Below are 17539 nucleotides of genomic sequence, written 5' to 3' on the forward strand. Positions count from 1 at the left end.
TTCAGGGGTGATATGTAGTTACTGGTTAATGAAGTTTTTTTAGGGTAAAGCATTACAGAAATGTAAAAGAAGGTTCAAGAAGCTTCTTGGAGTTTTCCTGATCTCTCAGTTTTTAAGTCCTCCCGTCCTCCTCCTGTGCACTGCTTTGCAGGCTAGCATTTTATCTCCAAGCATTCTAGCTGCCATTATCAAAGGTAGGAACACAGCATTCCAGTTTCTTTTACTTTCCTTTGCAAAGGATCAGGCAGCTTGCAAACATACAGTATCTGAAAACCAGGCTTATCACAGGGTAAGATGCAGCAGTTCTATTTTATGGCATAGGTTTTAGCCTTTTTATTTCTCCTCATGCTATTTTCCTGATTTCCCAGTTCCTGTAAGAATTAATCCTCCATCTTCCAGCTTTCCTTTACCTCCCCTCCTCTCCTTCTCTGCTCCCTCCTATCCCCTGCCTTGTCTGAGATTCTGCAGGGACTGATTGCAAGCCGGAGCGGTGGTGCTGTGGGCATGCTTGCTCCTTCACACGCAGCAACGTCACAGCAGCAGCAGGAGCATTGGGGATGTGATTGCGCAGACCCTCTGCATTGCCAGGGATGCAGCTGTGAGAAAAAGATAAAAAAATAAATAATAATAAAATTGACTCTGTGTTTTCCACAGCATCCTGGTGGTAGAGCACGGAGACTGCTGGAATCCGAGTGCTGGAGCAGCACGCATTCAGTGAGACAGTGAACGGAGCATCTGTGGAAAGGTGAGATGGAGAAATGATCAGGGTGGGCATTACTTGTACTGACGGTTTTCAGGCTGTTCGTTGTCCTCCACAGTGGCTGGTTTGGCAGCTTAGAGATTGACAGCTACCCCATGAAGCGTAAGGATTTTGGGATTGCTTTGTCTCTTTAGAGGCTGCGTTGCTTTGGAGCTGCTGTGATTGTAATGTATGCAAGTGAGTGAGGAGGCTGGTATTGATGCACAGAATATGTGTTTGTCCATTGTAACTGTGAAATAGCGGTTGTCACGTCCGGGGCTGGTTGTGCAGAGGCGAGCCGTGCTTCACCCCAACAATGCCATCGCACGGCTCTCCATTGTGCCTGCCATGACAGCCAAGCCCACACGGATTGTTTTGGTCCCGCCGGCTACCATGCTCTCTGTGCATCCCTGGCAGTGATGCTGGTGTGCAGTTCAAAAGCTGTTTTGACAGACAGCACTTCCATGAAAAGCCAGAAACAAAGGATGCAGACAGAGGGAAGGCTGCTGTCAGTGTAGCTTTTGGCTGTTTGTTTCTTTTTTGTTTTTCCCTGAATACTGGTAAATCAATTGCTCAAGAGGTGTTAGGATAAAATATCATGGCAGGTAAAACCCTGCTCTTCTGCTAAGAGATTCATGGGGTCTGTGCAGGCTGGAGTCCTTTGTGTTGCAGAGGGTGTGTCTGTGCTGGCTGTGTAAATGGATGCTTTCTCCCTGCCTCTTTTCACAGATCGGATGAGAAAGGTTATCTAGGAATGAAGGAATTTCTGCTTTTAATTACTGAAATAAGGGGTTCAGGCTGGGTACCAGTTATTGGAGCTTAATTACATGGTCTTGTTATAGCCAAATCCCTCTTTTCCCTCCCTGCTTTCCTTCTTCTTCCCTCCCCCACCCTCTGCACAAATCCTTCCATCAAATTGCCTCTGCAAATGCAAAGGGAGACGGGCTTGAACAAAGAGAAGGATATATGTGGGATAGGGATATAGATGCTAGAGAGGCGATGTTCAGGATGACAGTCAGTGAGAACAATAAGGCAAAGGTATAAAAGAATGAGATTTTGGTGTATGTGGTAAAGTGACGTGGCTGTAGGGGAATGTTCACATTGGAATGTGGTAACAAAAGATGATAAGCAAATAGCAGATGCCATCTTTTAGAGGATGCTGAGCATGCGGGGGTGCAGTTGCAGGTGGTTGGGGGGAATGTGTGTTAATGCGGGTTACATTAGCATTGGCTGTTGAGGAACAGATTGTAGAGGGTCTGGATTGATGGCTGTCATAAAAGTGTGTGGAGCATTGAGAAAGTAGACTTCTGCTTTTTTACCTCCAGACACCTGCAGCCTTGTGCACCAGTGTTGCTAAAGAGTGAGTTTGGCAGGTCTAAACTATTTACAGACACTTTCTGCAGTTTGCCAATGAGCAAAGAATAATTCAGATAAAGCAGCTTTAGGCCTATCATGAGCAACAGGGAAAATATAGATATAATACTAAATGATTGGCAGAGCTTCAAAGCTGAAAAGGCAGACGTGAGCGGCATTGCAGAGCTGGAGGAGCAAGGGGGTTTGGGTCAGAGACCAGTGGTAGAGGGCACAGATGAGGAAATTCAGGGCTGTCATTGTCAGGGAATGCAAATGTGTCATTTGTACTGTCATCCTCCAGCCTCTCACTGTGTTCCTGAGATGGTCAGTGCTGTGTGCAGCCCCATGGGGGTTGTGGAGGGAGCAATCCTCAGCATAGCCTTTTCTGCAGCAGTTTTCTGGAGGAACCATTTTGCTGCTGCAGGTTCTCAGTTGCTCCCTCTCCATCCCTATGGAGTGGCAAGCTCTCCACTTTACACTTAAAGGCCACTTTACACCTGGTGAAGAAGATTTCCGTGCAGGGTGCCAAGTGGCAAGGAGAGGGCTTCCACCAAAACCGCAGAACAGAGTGCATTCTTCTCACACGTCTGTGACAATGTCAAGCAAGCATCATAGGGCTTCCTGAACTGTAGCTCCTTCTCATCCCTATTTTGCAGTGGGGCCTGGGAACCCCCTCTGTGTCTCCAGGTCTTTGTCCCACACAGGCCTATGGGAGCAAGGAGCAGGATATGCCCCTGCAGATGTGTACCAGACTGCATTTGTGGTGCTGCTGCAGAACAGCACCTCTGTGTGTGGTGCATCCTGGACTGAAGGACAGAACACACAACAGGACATATCTATGGAGGGTACACATACTTGTATTGGGGTACACATACTTGTATATGCAGAAAACTGCATATAGTTTTTATGTACAGTGCTTACCAAGGGCAGTAATGCAGCCTCCTTTGTTATGTGGGATGGGAACATGCCCCAGGACATACAGGATGTGCCTAGCTAGTAGGTACCACTCTTACAAGAGCATCTGTTAAGAAGTGCGAGTGCACAGATAATCTCTGCCTTGAGACGCTTGAAAGATGGGCAAGAGCTTATGGTGACTGGAGCTGACTGACATGGTTCACAGGAAGAAGATACTATTGCTGCTGTGTGCCTTCCTTTCTGCACCAATGCAGAATGATGGAAACAAAGTGCAGCTGGATCTCTAGATTCAAGAGAACTGGACCTGCATTGCAGAAAATGCCGGTGGTCCAGAAGAATATGCTGTGGACTTGGGAATGACCTGCCTGCAGCTCAGCTACCACCTCGCAGGTGTCTGAGGCTGTGACAGCAAACAAAGAACTAGTTCTCTGTCCCAGAGATCTTAATTTTCTTCCAGTCTAATAAGTCAAGATCTTACTCTGGTATTAATCCTGATAGCCAGACAGTAGCCCACCTTTTGCAATCCCATGTTGTGTTTTGCCTCATTTTCCATCTATTTCCCAGTCTTATCATTCTTTTCCAGTGTTTTCTGACACCCTTATGTAGTACTAAAGGCAGGCTGATAAATCTAATGTTGATCACTTCCTCTTTTAGAACAGGTACAGACTTTAGCTTTACTCTTTGCCAGCCATACAGCTTGCCCTCCTTCCTCTCTTCCCACACAAGTATTTTTATCAAAAGCCCTGTTGCCAGCTGTGATCATGCAACTCTTCTTTCATTGTTCTGGGATAGAGTATGTCTTGTCCCTCTGATTCAAGTGCATTCATCTTTCTGAATGGGTTTCCACTTCTAAAGCTCATTTCTTTTTCTGCACCCTCTTTCCTCTGTGTTACCTAACCTGTCATCATTGCAGGTTCAATATTCTTCCTAAACAGCACCAAAGATGCTGTTTTACTTACTTACTTCTAATACCCTTCTTGGTATGGTTATTCATTTAGGTTAGTTAGGACCTCTGTTTCTCTAATTTCCTCACCTTGCTAGGTGATTCCAGATGTTTCTTTTATTTATGATGAACATTCAAAGTCCTTTCTGCAGTACTTCTCCAAGCTCTTTGTTCTTGTTGGCTTTGTAACTGTTTCCCCTGATACAGCAGAGATCTGCTCTTTAAAAATTAAAAAGGTTTCATTACAGAGCTTTTTGCTTTTTAACTTTCTGTTTAATACAAACTGGGTCAGCTTGAGATATTCAGTCCCAAGCCTTTCTCTATTGTAGATGCTGGACGATAACTTGTCTCAGTAGGCACAGTACTGATGGTTAAACCCAAGAAAAGCAAATGAAAAGTGAGAGATGTGGGTAATCTGTCTGGTTGGTTGAGAGGTCAAGGACCAGAGGTGGAGATGCCTTCCCATGAGTTGTGGAATCACGGATGAGAGGATTTTGTCCCTGTGTTTGGGGAAGCCATCAGAATATGACTGCTGGTGGGAAAGGTCATTTGTGTTCTACTTGTACTGCTTCATGGGAAGAGTTCTGATGTGGATAAAGTGCCCCTGGCAGTTCAGTCTGTAAAACCAAAAGAATCAGAATTTCACTCCATTCCAGAGCTATGCAAAAGGCTGCAGGATAAGCTTTGAAGGGGCTGAGGGAGCTTGGCTGGCAAGGGTTGAAATCCATAGCAATGACCAATGACAGCAGTGTTGGTAACTAGCCTCAGCAGGGATTTGTTGTGTTATCTGCTGAGCAGGTTCCCTGCATGCCCCTGCGCTCGCCTGAAAGCTGGTTACTCTCCAAAAGAAAAAAAAAGGATGTCAAAATGCATCTAGACCCTGATTCTGATCCAGTTTTCTCTATTGATGAGAGTGATCTTAATGTTCATTTACTGAAAGAAGTGGGTCAAAGCATGGACACATCTGTTAAGATGAATGCAAGAGCAGGCTTGTCCACAAACTATCCCTCTCCCCACCACAGTTGTGTTGCAGCCTCAGGGTCATTTAGACAGTGTTTTCAATATCCATCAGATGCATGCAAGTATTTCTTACTGGGCAAGGCTGCTCATGATCGTGTCAGCAGATAAGAGAAAAAAACCCAAACACTGCGGTTGTTAACTGTTGTAAATGGGAGGGAGGCAGAAGGCAGAGCTGTAATATAGGTGAGTGGCCATAATATAGGTGATGGCTGAGGTTCACCCTCTGAGTTTGAACTCTTGGGAGAGCGACTGTGTGTTGGTCTTTGTGCAGTGCTGAGTGTGTGGGGCTGGCAGTACCTCTGGGTGATAAATAATAAATATGTGAGTGATGGCAGCAATGCTTTGTATTGATGTTTGGCAAGTCATGGGAAACTGGCACTGCCACCAAACTATCTCTCTGCTCCAGCACAAGATGCTCTCTGGGAGCAGAGAACAAGTGTCACTGCTCTGTTGTTGTGCTTTTTGTGACATAGATAGTGTGATAAGAGCTAGCAGTTCCTTCTGGCAAGAGGGGATTTTCTCCTCTGGGAGTTACAGGGTAAAAAAAAAACGGAGCCTGGAGGGAAGAACTTGGCAAATATAGAACAGATATTTAGCTGGTACTTCCCTCAGACCCACTGTTATCTCAGACTAGACCATGGTTCTTGGGGAAGGGTGGGACACATGGACAAGGGATGGGTACCATACTCAGAAAGTCTGCCTTCCCCTTGGTTCCCAGCTGTGCAAGAGACTCACCTGAGCATCTGTAGCTCTGGCAAATACTCAGGAGCTCTCCTGCATACTGGTACCAGAAAAAAACTCTTCATACAGTTACAGGAAAATGAGTTTTTCACAAGAAATCAAGTTGTGATGTGAGGTTTGAGCTGATGCATTGCATAACTGTGATGCAAGTCAACCCTGGGGAAAATCTGTGCTCCTGAGTGTTGGCTAACACAGACTCAGTTCAGCAACAATTAGACAGTCTCTCTCAGCTCCTTCTGACCTCACAGAACAGGCTCTTCAGGTGTTATTCTTCAACAGCGCAGGAAGTCCTTGCTCCCTACATAGTTAGACTAATCTCATCAGTTTAACTCCAGAACTGCCCATTATTCATTGTAAACTGGCATCAGCTGCCATCGCTTCTGGAAAAGTGGGACCTAAATGCTTTAAGTGGGCAGGTTCTGCTCCATTCTGCTCTGACTGCATTGGTGCAGGACAAACCACATGCTTACTCAACCTCCTTTTGTCTAGTAGGTCCAATTCACCTGAATTGTTTAGCAAGCCACCGTCTTTTGGTCCCTCTCTAAGGTTCTCATAGTGAAGAGCAGTGATATGTGCCTCATGCTGCAATGTCATGTGTTTTCTGTGTAGGCTTAGATAGCATAGCTGTCCTCACAGATGTCCTTCTCAGCAGGGAGAATGACCTCTCTGGACCATTGTGCTTGTGCAATTTTCTGTTCTTAGTAGTGAGGCTAGTTCCAGTGTCTGCTTATGCAGCACTTTTCCCCTGTAGTCCTACCCTCAAGACCTCTTCCAGCAACTCAGGTTGCAGACTCATAAGCCTACGTATGAGGAGATCCAGTGGGAGATATAAATAATTCATATCCATGGTCCCAAGATATTGTTGTCCAAGGCAGCATATCTTCCTTGGCTTTTCCTAATTCATTTTAATGATCGATACCTGGAGTGACACATCTGTCATGGGGTTCAGCTTACTCTGGTTGGTATCTCCTTCGCCAGTTGTTAGCGTGTGAGTTGTTGTAGTGACTTCTAAGGGATTTCTTGCCTGAATGTGGCTTATCATGAGCACTGATGGTAGTTACACCCTTCAGAAGAATAGCAAGAGGATTTCAGCGTGCATCTGCACTTAGCCATTTTCTAGAACTTGATCGTGGCATTTTCTTGAGGTTTCTGTTAATCTGTGCTTCTGTTCATGACTTCAGAGGCCCAAGAGAATGTCCCTACCTCCATAACCCCAACCTCTCCCAGGCTTTGTGCTGCTGACATGGTTTGGTCTTGCAGGCTGAAGAAACACCCTAGACTGAAGCAATGCATTTGTATTTGGCTTGGAAGCACTGAGGGGTACCAGGCCATATTCAACAGCCAGTACGTTGGTCTGCTTGCCTTGTTGTCTGGTTTCCCCTTGGCAAGAGTTGAGGTCGAAAAGAAAAACCACAACAACCTCTTGGCCTGCTCATCAAAACAAAAGGGGAATCTCCTTTCAAGCCACCAGACCTTACTGATTTAATGAGGCAAATTAACCAGGGAAAATATCCTTCAGACATTAGGCAGATATTCAGGACCGTCTTATCTCTTGGGGGACTACAAAGAGAATTTGCATGGGGATATGGGAGACCTCTGCCCATAAGCCTTTGCCAAGAATTTTAGCAACTTGAGGGAGAAAACACACCCCAAAACATACTCCACAAACAAGAAAAAGAAACTTCTTTCCTCTGAAAGAATCTTTCCTTTCAGAGGAATGATTTCCTCTAAAATCTTTCTTCAGATTTTTTTCCTAGGAAAATCCACTGGTTTCTTCTAGGCTACTCTTGTAAACCTTAATTATATTTTTTAAGCTTAATGCTAAATTATGTAAATGTGTGTAACAGAAAACAGTCACACAAATACACTTTGTCAGGTTCCAAATCATTAAACTGATTGAATTTATTAATTTGATCCAAACTCATTATATTGATGTCATTAAACTGCGAGAAGAACCTAGATGTCACCCTAGTCATAAGGGACTTTACTTGGTGAGCATCTATGTATAAATGCTAAGGTACATAAGAGATGGGATGGAAAATGATGGTACAGAGTCTTCTAATATTGATACGTTAGGCAGCAGGAGACATCCTGCTGTTGATTGGGAAAGTTTGTGCAATTAGCTACCCCAGCTCAGAAGCATGACTGCAGGGGTGGAGGGAACTGAGAAACTGCCCAGGAAACTACACAAGGCCCTGGAAAACTCTCGTAAGGGGAGAGACTGAAGAAGTGGGAATTATTTGTGTTAAATGGGAAACTGTGGGGTTTATGGTATAAAATAAGAACAGTCTGGAGAAAGGTGATACTGATTTATGCTGTGCCCTGCTTGTAACATGGAAGTATTCCAGGAAATTAAGGAGGATTATTTGAAACTGATAATAGGAATAATTTTCACATGCTGTGACTAATTAGTCCATGAATCTTGCTGTCAAACTTCAAAGCCCAACCATATTCCCAAATGGCTTGGCATTTGTGTGAATAAGGCTACCCAGTGTATTTACAGTTGGTGTTCAGAGGCTGCTGAGTTTTGAAACCTCCTGGTTGAGTTGAGGCCCATCTCAGTGCAAGGCTTAAGAGAGACAAGTTCTTCTTATGAGCTGGGAAGATCAGAGTGGTCACCCCTCCATCAGAGTTGGTGTGCCCCCCACGACTCTAACCTGCTCTTCCAGTACAGAGCCAAGGACTATCCTCATTTGCCCTCCTTTTTTATTCCTAGTGAATAGGTCTATGCATCCACTGCAGCCCAGCAAGACTTTCCTCAGCAGAAGACCTCGGTTAATCCAGGGTTATCAGATTTAGTTAGTTAGACCCTTAATGCTCTGTTGAGCCCAGTCATTCCAAGCCTAATTAGCACATGAGCTATCTTTTGGAGCAATATCCTAAAATAAACTGCCCCAAATAGGGCTTTACAATCTGAGTTTGGTTTGGGTTGCCAGCCCCTGCAAGGGATAAGTTTCTCCTCAGAAGAAAAGTATGTGTAATCATTAGGAGTGTCTGGTCTGCTTCATAAGTATTTTATTAAGGTTCTGGCTTGCCTTTTGTTAGTTCTGTTGCATGGAAAATATTCTGTTACGTAAATTGATGCTGCGGTTTCGTCCAGATCCTCTTGAGTTCTGCCTTGCTGCTGGCCATGCTAGCACACAAACACACCCCACATCAGGAAGGCACTTGGACAGAGGTTGGTGACCACACCAAGGATCTGGGAATCCTCTTATACATGAGCAGAATGGAAAACTTGGGACTGCTCATAGGTCTGGCAAATATAGTAGAAAATATGACACTCTCCCTGCCCTAGCCCAAGGACAAGTGATGAAGTCAAATGTGCATATGGTCAAAAGGACTGATTGTGGCATGTAATCTGGTGTGGAACTCATTGGTTCAGGAAGTTACAAGCCCTAAAAGATGTGAGAATTCAGAAAACAAAATGGGACACACTAAGGGATATAAAGAATATATCATTATGCTTGTATAGGCTCCTAATTTTCTATGGGCAGGTTATGAAACCTGCTTCTAGACATAAACATTTTTCCCACCAGAATTTTGCTTAAGTGAGATTCAGATGGCATTTTGGCATGACTGCAGAGGACCTGTTTGTTCAGGGCCCTGCTCAAAACAGGGTCAATAAATGCACAGTCATCAGGCAAATTCCCTTTACAAACATCTGTGCTTATGGAGCCCTTTCCTCCAGCTACCTTCAAGGGGTTGCAAAATCCAGCCTGTGGTCTGAAAGTGGTTGGATTATCAGCAACAAAAGTATATGTGGTCCTCATGTCCATCAGAGGCAGGGTAAATTTGATGCATTGGACTCACCACATGCTGCCTTTATTGGGGTGATACTCAGCATTTTTGCTTTGTAGCATGCTATTACCCCCAAATGAAGGTGCTGCCAGCCTTCAAACCATTGAATTGCTTATTGCATATTCCTGCTTTGGAGAGACCCAGCATTTCTTCCTGTGTATCCAGTTACTGCTTCTGGTCTTGGCAGAAATATCTAGAGCTAGGAAGGGTTAAGGTTTCCTGCAGTCTTAGCAGGACATAGCTGCTGTTTGAAAAACCATTTAGATGTGACTGTGAAGAGAAACATGTAATAAAACTAGGCTGCTGCTGAGATGTTTTCTGTTTGTGCTTGATTTTAGAGCTCCTGATCTGCTTGCACACAGCATGTATTAAATGCTGTGTAGGATTGCATCATTTAAGAACAATTCAGCTCTGTGGATGCAGGCATTCTAGCTGCTCAGAACTGATGCCTGTCATTGCTAGGTAATGCCATACCTGTATTGCTTCTATTCACTGTGATGTGATTATCTAGTAATGATAGCAAACCATTGCACCACCGCTGTGTTCAAGTCTGAAAATAATCCTGCTGGGTTTTTTTGACATCTCTTGCTGCTTTATTTACAGAGGCTTGTGGGGTATTACTTTAATTATTTCAATAAAGTGTCCCTGCTGTGGTTTTACTTCACTCTTTCATAGCCACATTTGCTCCTGTTCTGCTTTTGCCTTGCTGCTGTATGAGATTGTACGTCTGTAATCTGCCATCCCAGAAATGTTTGGTTTTCACTTGATAGTCATTCCTGCATACCTGGGGCTCTGGGCTGAACAAACAGTAAGCAAGATTTTACAGCCTCGTTAACTGAGTTATCTTAAAAGCGAGTTCCTTATTTGTTGGGCTTTCTCCAGTGGGTATCGATGTTTTTGCCTTGCACGAGGGTTCAGGGCTGTTTTGCAGCTGTGATGCCTGCAATGCATGGTCTGGACAGAAATACAATGCCAATTTTAATCTGGAAGAAGATACCTTCACTTCATACCTTCACTGCTGAAGGTATGAAGCCATGGAGCAGCTGGAGTCTGTGTGGGTGCTGACCTATAGTGCAGTGAGATCTTTTTCACTGTGAAGACACTCCTTCTTTGTCCGTTTTAGGGCAATTTTCCCTGCGCCATGAAGGTGCTAGGGCATCTAGGACTGCCTGAGGTGAAGCTGTCCTCATGTGCTTTTTCTTTGTGCAAATGAAACTTCCTCCTGAAATTAGCCTCCCATGAGACTTGCACAAGCAGGGTCTCTGTGTTGCTATGGTCTGGGCAACAGCAAGTTGTCTGAAGCCTAATTCCAGTTAATGCTAGGGAGGAAAGACCTACTGGAGGTGAATCATGACCTCTCATTGAGGCGTCTTTCCAAAGTATTGTAGTTCTAGGGATTCTTCAGATCCCCACCAACCCCTGACATCTCCACTGCTGCTGAGTGTATGTCCATCCATATGAAGCGTCCATGCCCACTCCACCTCTTGCCATTATCTCGGGATCCTTTGCCCCTGCAGTGCACACCTGAGCATGTAGCCATGTAAGAGACTTCAGGAGCAGTTTTGCCATCTTGTATGCCTGCAGGCACAGAAAATCGGCTTTGATTCATGCGCTGAGTTTGATGCCTGACTCCCTCAGCAGGACACTTTATTACCTGCCCTCCTGTGGCTGTTGCGGTGCAGAGATTTGAGCTCACAGCTCCTAGGTGTAGAAGTTGGTGGGAAAACCTTAAGCCTGTGCTTCTGCTGCTCTGGTTCACCCACAACTGCTGGCTGGGGTTTTGTCACTACTGGTTCCAATGTTCCTCAGCTGTGCAGGTCGGTAGAAGGAGCACGTTCACGAAGCAGCCAGCTGACAGCCCTGGTTTGCAGCTAAGCCCTGGCCGAAGCCATGCAGTTAAGGAGTTAAGCTTGGCATCTTCAGCTATTGATTCTGCCCAGCAATTTCATTTGTTTATAGGATTTTTCTAATTTCTGTGTGGATCCTTGAGTGTTCTGGGAACCCTGCAGCAGCCAGGCTCCAGCACCCAACCAGATCCATGTTTCAGAAGGGAATTATGTAATTTCTGCTCTTCTAATATCTTCAGGATGCTTCCAGAGTGCTCAGGCAGAAAGGTTCTATAGAAGCATAGTCCCTTCTGCTGCTGCTGCTAGAGTCTCTGTGATAAGAAAGGATTTATAGTGTCAGTGATTTAATTCAGCAGCAATTTTGGTGTGATATTAACAGCTAGAAACATCAGAGTCTTTTTCTCCTCTGTGGATCTGCACACAGCAATTAGGAGCATATTCAGTGGGGGCTGGGGCAGAGGATGGCTGGTGGGGAGGAGGAGGAGCAGGTTACAGCCCAGGTCACCTCGGTGGATGCTCGTGAGTCACGACCTGTAAGTGGCTCCTGCCGAGTGCCACATGCCAGATGATGAGTCACGGAGCAAGAGAGCACAGAATGGGAGAAACGGGTTCGGTCACTGTTGGGCTCCTGTGTTGGCTGCTATGGATCTGCTGCTTGAGCTATTTCTGATGTCTTGTGTAACTCAAAATGCCCAAAGCAGCTGGGGCTGCTTTTCCTCTGACTGGGAGGCAGCACCTGCCTCACGCTAGTTGTGTCATCAGCAAGAATATACATACTACTATTGCTTATTTTCGGCCAGCCCTTCGTCCCTGACCTGCGCTGCTCCTTGCTGCCATGAGTGCAAGGGCTGTGACTGAACGTCACGTGCTGCAGTTTCCATTTTGAACACATCATAATCCTATATCATCCTGGGATGTAACGATACATTAATCATGGGCTTAGCCAGGCTGTCCTGGAAACTTCTGGAAAAAGCCTTGGCCTAGGCAGCACCTCAGTGTGAAAAGAAAAGGGAAGTGATCTTTTCAGGAATCGCTGCTTGCTCAGCACCACAAGAGGAACCACCCTGAGGCAGAAATTTAGGAAGTATTTAGTCTTTCTATCTTCCTGCAGCCCCGTTTATACACTGAGTGCTGGAATATTCACCCTGGGAGCAGGCAGATCACCCTCACTATGCTCCCTGTTCCCTGAGGCAGGGAAGGAGAGCTGGAGGTTTAGGATAAGTCAAACAACTAGTATTTCCTTTTACACCTTTTCTTTCATTAAATGTGCTGGATTATTTACTAAAGCATTTGATGAATGCATGAATTTGGCAGAGATGTATTAGCTGGCCAGAAATAAACAGACGTGCAAACAAATACCACTAACTATTCCATCCTTCAACAGCTTACAGGCTTCCTCACCTCCACCCTCTCCTTACTCACGCTGATGGTTCAGACCCCTGGCTACTCATCCTGTGCCATTGACCCCATCTTCCTCACTGGTGCTGCTCCCTGAAGGCTTTCCAGCTCTCTGGAATTTCCTGGCCTTTGTTACTGGGTTTTTGTTTATTTGGTTTGGTTTGGGTGGGGTTTTTTTAACGATTCAATGCTGTCTGGCAGCTTTTGGAGTGGCCAAGCTGGAGCAGAGACAAGTACATTACTGGGATCCTGGAAACTGGTGCTGGAACCGATGAGCTGTATCTTCTCAGCAGTCTTGCAGTGGCAGGAGGTTGTACTCCAGAAGCCACGGAGCTGCACAGGTCAGCCTTAAATCAGCACAATGTGCTAAGATACAACAGAGGAGGGATTTGGGGATCTCTCTGTATGCTCAGCAAAGACTTACAACACATAAAGCGCAGAGCCTGAAGGGCTCATCTCTGCAAGGTGCTGCATGTCCCTGTTACCTGCAGCATGCTGCCTCTTTTCTAAAGCACAGATGTAGCCTGATAGGTAGGTCCCAGATCAATGCTGAACCCATCCTTTGCTGCTGAGCATTCACCTCCTTCTGTTTACCAAGAGCTTTGCTGTAGCCAAGGTGTTTCTGTCACATATATGCATATATACATGGGGGTACAAGCATTCCTGAGCAATTCCACATCACACCATAGGTGTCTCACAAAAAGCCATCCATCTTTGCTCTCTTTTATTTTGCCTGGAATGGAGCGTACACACGTAATTAAATGTCTGGCCCTTGCATTCTCCAGATAACCCTTAGCACCCCAAAGAAGAGCTGGCTGAATAAACAACCACATCTCCCATGTAGCAGCAGATGGTATCAGTGTGGAGAAGGCAAAGGATTTTGACATTTGAAGGTAAAATGGCTGTTGTACTGATGTGTCTGGAGTTGGGGTGCTCCCTGCATGCCTCCCTGACTTGCAGTACCATGACTCTCTTTTCTAGGCAGGGATCGTCGCTGGATGCTGTGCTTGCTGTTGTACGTGTAGGATTGATCAGGATTCAGCACACTGTGGGCTTGTGCTATTGCAGATAAACAAGAGGAATGAACTGATTTGACAAAAGGTGTTCAGAAACACACTGCCTATTGCACATCTGGAAATTTCCCCTTGCAGCGGGTGTGAGTGCTTTGCAAAGAGCTGGTCAAAGCCAGCAGAATCTGAAACTACTCTGTTTGCTGGATTTTACACCCCAGTGTCAATCCCAGCCTACCAGACACTGAACAGGAAGAGGGAAGATCCTTCTACAGCTTTCCAGAATCAGGGAGGGAATGTTAAGTGATGTTACAGGCAGGGAGGGTGCTCTGGTGATGGGAATTGAATAATCCCTGCACTGGCAGTGCCATCGCCCACCTGCCCACATCCCGAACACAGGAGGAATCATAGGGCGAGAAAAGGGGTATCTAGTGCGCAAAAAAAGCCATGCATATCCCTAGGGAAGCTGTCAGAATGGCTCCCGGCAGGAGCTGGCTGTGTGCCACCCGTTACACTGGGCCTTAGAGCCTGGTGCTGGGAACAGGCTGTGGGTGCAGGCAGAGTGGGCACCCATCTGCTGCCGCATCTGTGACAGCCAGTGAATCACAGTCCACCCGGGGAGCCGGTGCTGCCACTGAGACTGAATAGCTGGACAGAGCTCTGGTGGGATAGCTGGGAAATGGCCTGTGTCAGCTCTCCTGACATTTTGCTGGCAAATGTCAAGGTGTGCCTGTGCAGGACTTGTCCTCCCACAGCAGCTTCTGCACCAATGTGAAGTGTGCGTTGCTCAGCAGGGCTTGTCAGCAGATTGCTATTGGTGCTGGGAGCTGGCTCCAAGGCAGCCATTTCCCAGAGGCAGCAGAGATACAGTGCTTCAGCAGTGAAGTGCACTCTCATCATGGTCTGTCCCCTCAAAATGATGCTTTTCAAGTGACTGCATTGTGGAAACACTCAAGATATATAAAAGGCTTACGGAGAGATGTGATTTAAGCAGGACAATCAGCTACAAAGGCAGAGGGAGATAGGATAAATAGGGGCTTCTACATGTACCACCAGTGGTTTACAAGGTCCAAATGGGGGCATGAACAATGTCCCAGCTATTGAGCACCACTTTCATCGTGTCTGTGTGCTAGGCATAGAATCAGAGGCTGCTGTTAGCCACAGTGGTTCTTGAACAACGATGTGATCTGGGGAATCCTTGATGTAAAAGATCTCCCCCCAGGAACCGGGGTGAGGACAGACTCATTCCTTTCAGCCTGTGTGGTGAGGGCTGTGGGAGAGGAGCCAAAGGCTTGTAAGACAGAGGAGTCACTGAAAGGGGAATGAAGGGTGATATGGGCATTAGGGACACTATAGGTGAGGGAGAGTTTACAGTCGCACAGTAATACAGCTGGATGTTTCCAAATGGTCCTGGTGACCTCTCTACTTCAGAGCCAACCCTGGCTGAAGCACCCCAGCAGAAGTGTGAGTGTACTCCTCATATAGGTCTCATGATGATCTCTGGTATACCACAAGACTTGTCTAAATGCTAACCTGGGTGTTTGCATTACATCTTACATCATTGGCTGTTTACTGTAAATATTAGGTCCGTTTCCATCTTTGTGGTTTTTTTCCTGCCAGCATCATCCCATGTCTGTGAGAAGCACTACAATGTGTAGGAGGAAAGTACTTCTCTTGATATTTATTTTTAGCATCTTTCAATTGCCATTCTTATGCCATGAAGTTGAAACAACTGAAGTTCCTGATCTTTCTGTTGAGCTGTCTCAATGTTTGCACTGTTGTTTTAACTTCGTTTATCCCACATTGCTCAGTTTCCCTCCTGGGCTCCCATGTGCCTTTGCAGCTCTGCTCCAGATCTATTATCATCCAATCCATTACAGTCACAAATGCTGGGGTAAGGTAGGCAAAGATAGATACAGTGAACTTCACTTTCTGGAGTCTGAAAGTCAGTGTTAGCAGCAGACTTGGGGTCTTGGAGGCCAGAGCAGGATCACAGTATGTGGTGTCAAGGTGCTGTGAGTATTGAGGATGCCCATATGAGGTATGCGATGTGGATTGCTGACCAAAGGGTATTTCGACCAGGATTTTCAGAACAAGTGGTAGGTCTATGAGAGCACGAGGTTGTTTTTTATTACCTCAGGATCATCCTGGATCACTGTTGTCTTTTGTAGTTTCTCCGCCTCCTTGCTGCCTTGGCTGCTCTCCCATGCACTCCTCTGCTTCTCTGATGTGTGGAAGGGAAGGCAGGAGGAAAACCCCCTCCAGACTGTCCTGGAGGTGCCTATAGGCTGGACCTCTGTGTTAGGTGGGGAAAGAGGAATTAATGTCCTCTGCTTTCTCATATCAAATGCTGATGAACATCTTCCTCTGGCTTTATGAGAACCTGCTATATATTGAGCACTGAGGGAGTGAGGTTCTTAATGCTCTGCCTTGTATAGCTGCTGGATCTGCGGGCTGTGGCAGCAGGTATATGAAGTGCAGCAGGTAAAAGGATAACCAGACAACCACAGGTAATGTGGCAGAATGTCAGAGAATGGTGAACCATTCACCCCAGACCACAAGAGGAACTAGTCTGAGCTGAGGCTTAACCATCGGTAGAAGGTCAGCAGAAGTCAATGATGTGCTGCATGGGACCTAGGTAACCATCACGAGTGGCTCCCCATCGCCCTGCTGAAGTCATCCACTCCTTTTCATATGAGAGGCCCTGGTGTGCATAAGTAGTTGCATGCTTTGGCACGCTCTCCTGGCACCATTAAAGGTGCTCAGGACCTCATGGATTTTGGAGAGGAATGGTTGTTGCTGTTTTCCCATTCCAGTCTGTTCCTATTCTGTACTCTCTGCCTGGAACTGTGTGTCTCTAAGGTTGCAAGGTCTGGCAGCGCAGTTCACTATTTGGTTCTTAAAGGGAAGTTCGAGGTTCCTAAGAGGAGGCAAAGATGTTTAATCCAGTGTGAGAAGATGAACTGCTTTCATTAGAATGCAGCACTTCATTTCAGCCCCTGTGCTGTCTGCATGTTTTCCTGTGAGCATACAGTGCCATCCGCAGTGAGGTCTTCAAGTAGCCCAGAGCCTGTGCAGCCCTTTGGCCACTTGAGTGAAATCAGTTATTCACTTCAGATAAGTTTGAGAGGGGTCAGCTGAAAGCACAAGTGTTGTCCCAGGAGTCTGCAGGGAGGGGGACTTGTTTGTCTGACATTGCGATGCTTTCCCTGAAGAAGGACAACTCAGGACTTAGTGCTCTGGTACTTGTGCTCACAAGAACCACTCTGTTTGGTTCTCATCAGCACATGAAGTCTTCAGACAAATCAAGGATGCTTTAAACAGTCACTGCCTTTCCTGAGAGGTGACTTCCTTTGTGTTTCTGTCTCACTCTCTAGGTATCTGAATTCCCTTATAAGAAGCATCTTCCCTGCCTCTCATGTGAAGCCTTACATGTCCATGGGTAGCACCAGCTTAACTGATGCCCTGAAAAGCATTCCCCACCATGGATAGTCCACCCAAACTGACTGGTGAGACGCTGATTGTCCATCACATTCCCCTGGTCCATTGCCAGGTCCCTGACAGACAGTGCTGCTCCATGAGCAAAAGGACCAATCCCTTCTGCCAGCCAGAGCTCAGCGTTACTCGGACCTCTGCCCTTCCAGACAGAGACCTTTCACAGACTGACTCCTTGGTCTACAGCAGCTTTCTCCACACCTCCGAAACCTCAGCAGAGGCCTCAGACAACAAAGAAGGCAAAGGGAGGGATTTGATCGTCCCTAGCGTCAGTAAGCGG

At 46.2% G+C, this 17539-nt stretch overlaps 1 protein-coding gene across 1 annotated transcript in view; it reads left to right on the forward strand.

Annotated features, from left to right (window-relative positions):
- The first annotated feature begins 17248 nt into the window (after positions 1-17248).
- The window catches only part of RUSC2 (RUN and SH3 domain containing 2), a 17053-nt gene continuing 16762 nt past the window's right edge, over positions 17249-17539 (forward strand). Inside the window, exon 1 of the mRNA XM_010019364.1 lies at positions 17249-17539. This exon is cut by the window's right edge and continues 1699 nt beyond it. Within this exon, the coding sequence (XP_010017666.1) occupies positions 17249-17539 (291 nt within the window).

The sequence above is a fragment of the Nestor notabilis genome, unplaced genomic scaffold, assembly GCF_000696875.1.
Source record: "Nestor notabilis isolate BGI_N333 unplaced genomic scaffold, ASM69687v1 scaffold2218, whole genome shotgun sequence".
NCBI lineage: Eukaryota > Metazoa > Chordata > Aves > Psittaciformes > Psittacidae > Nestor > Nestor notabilis.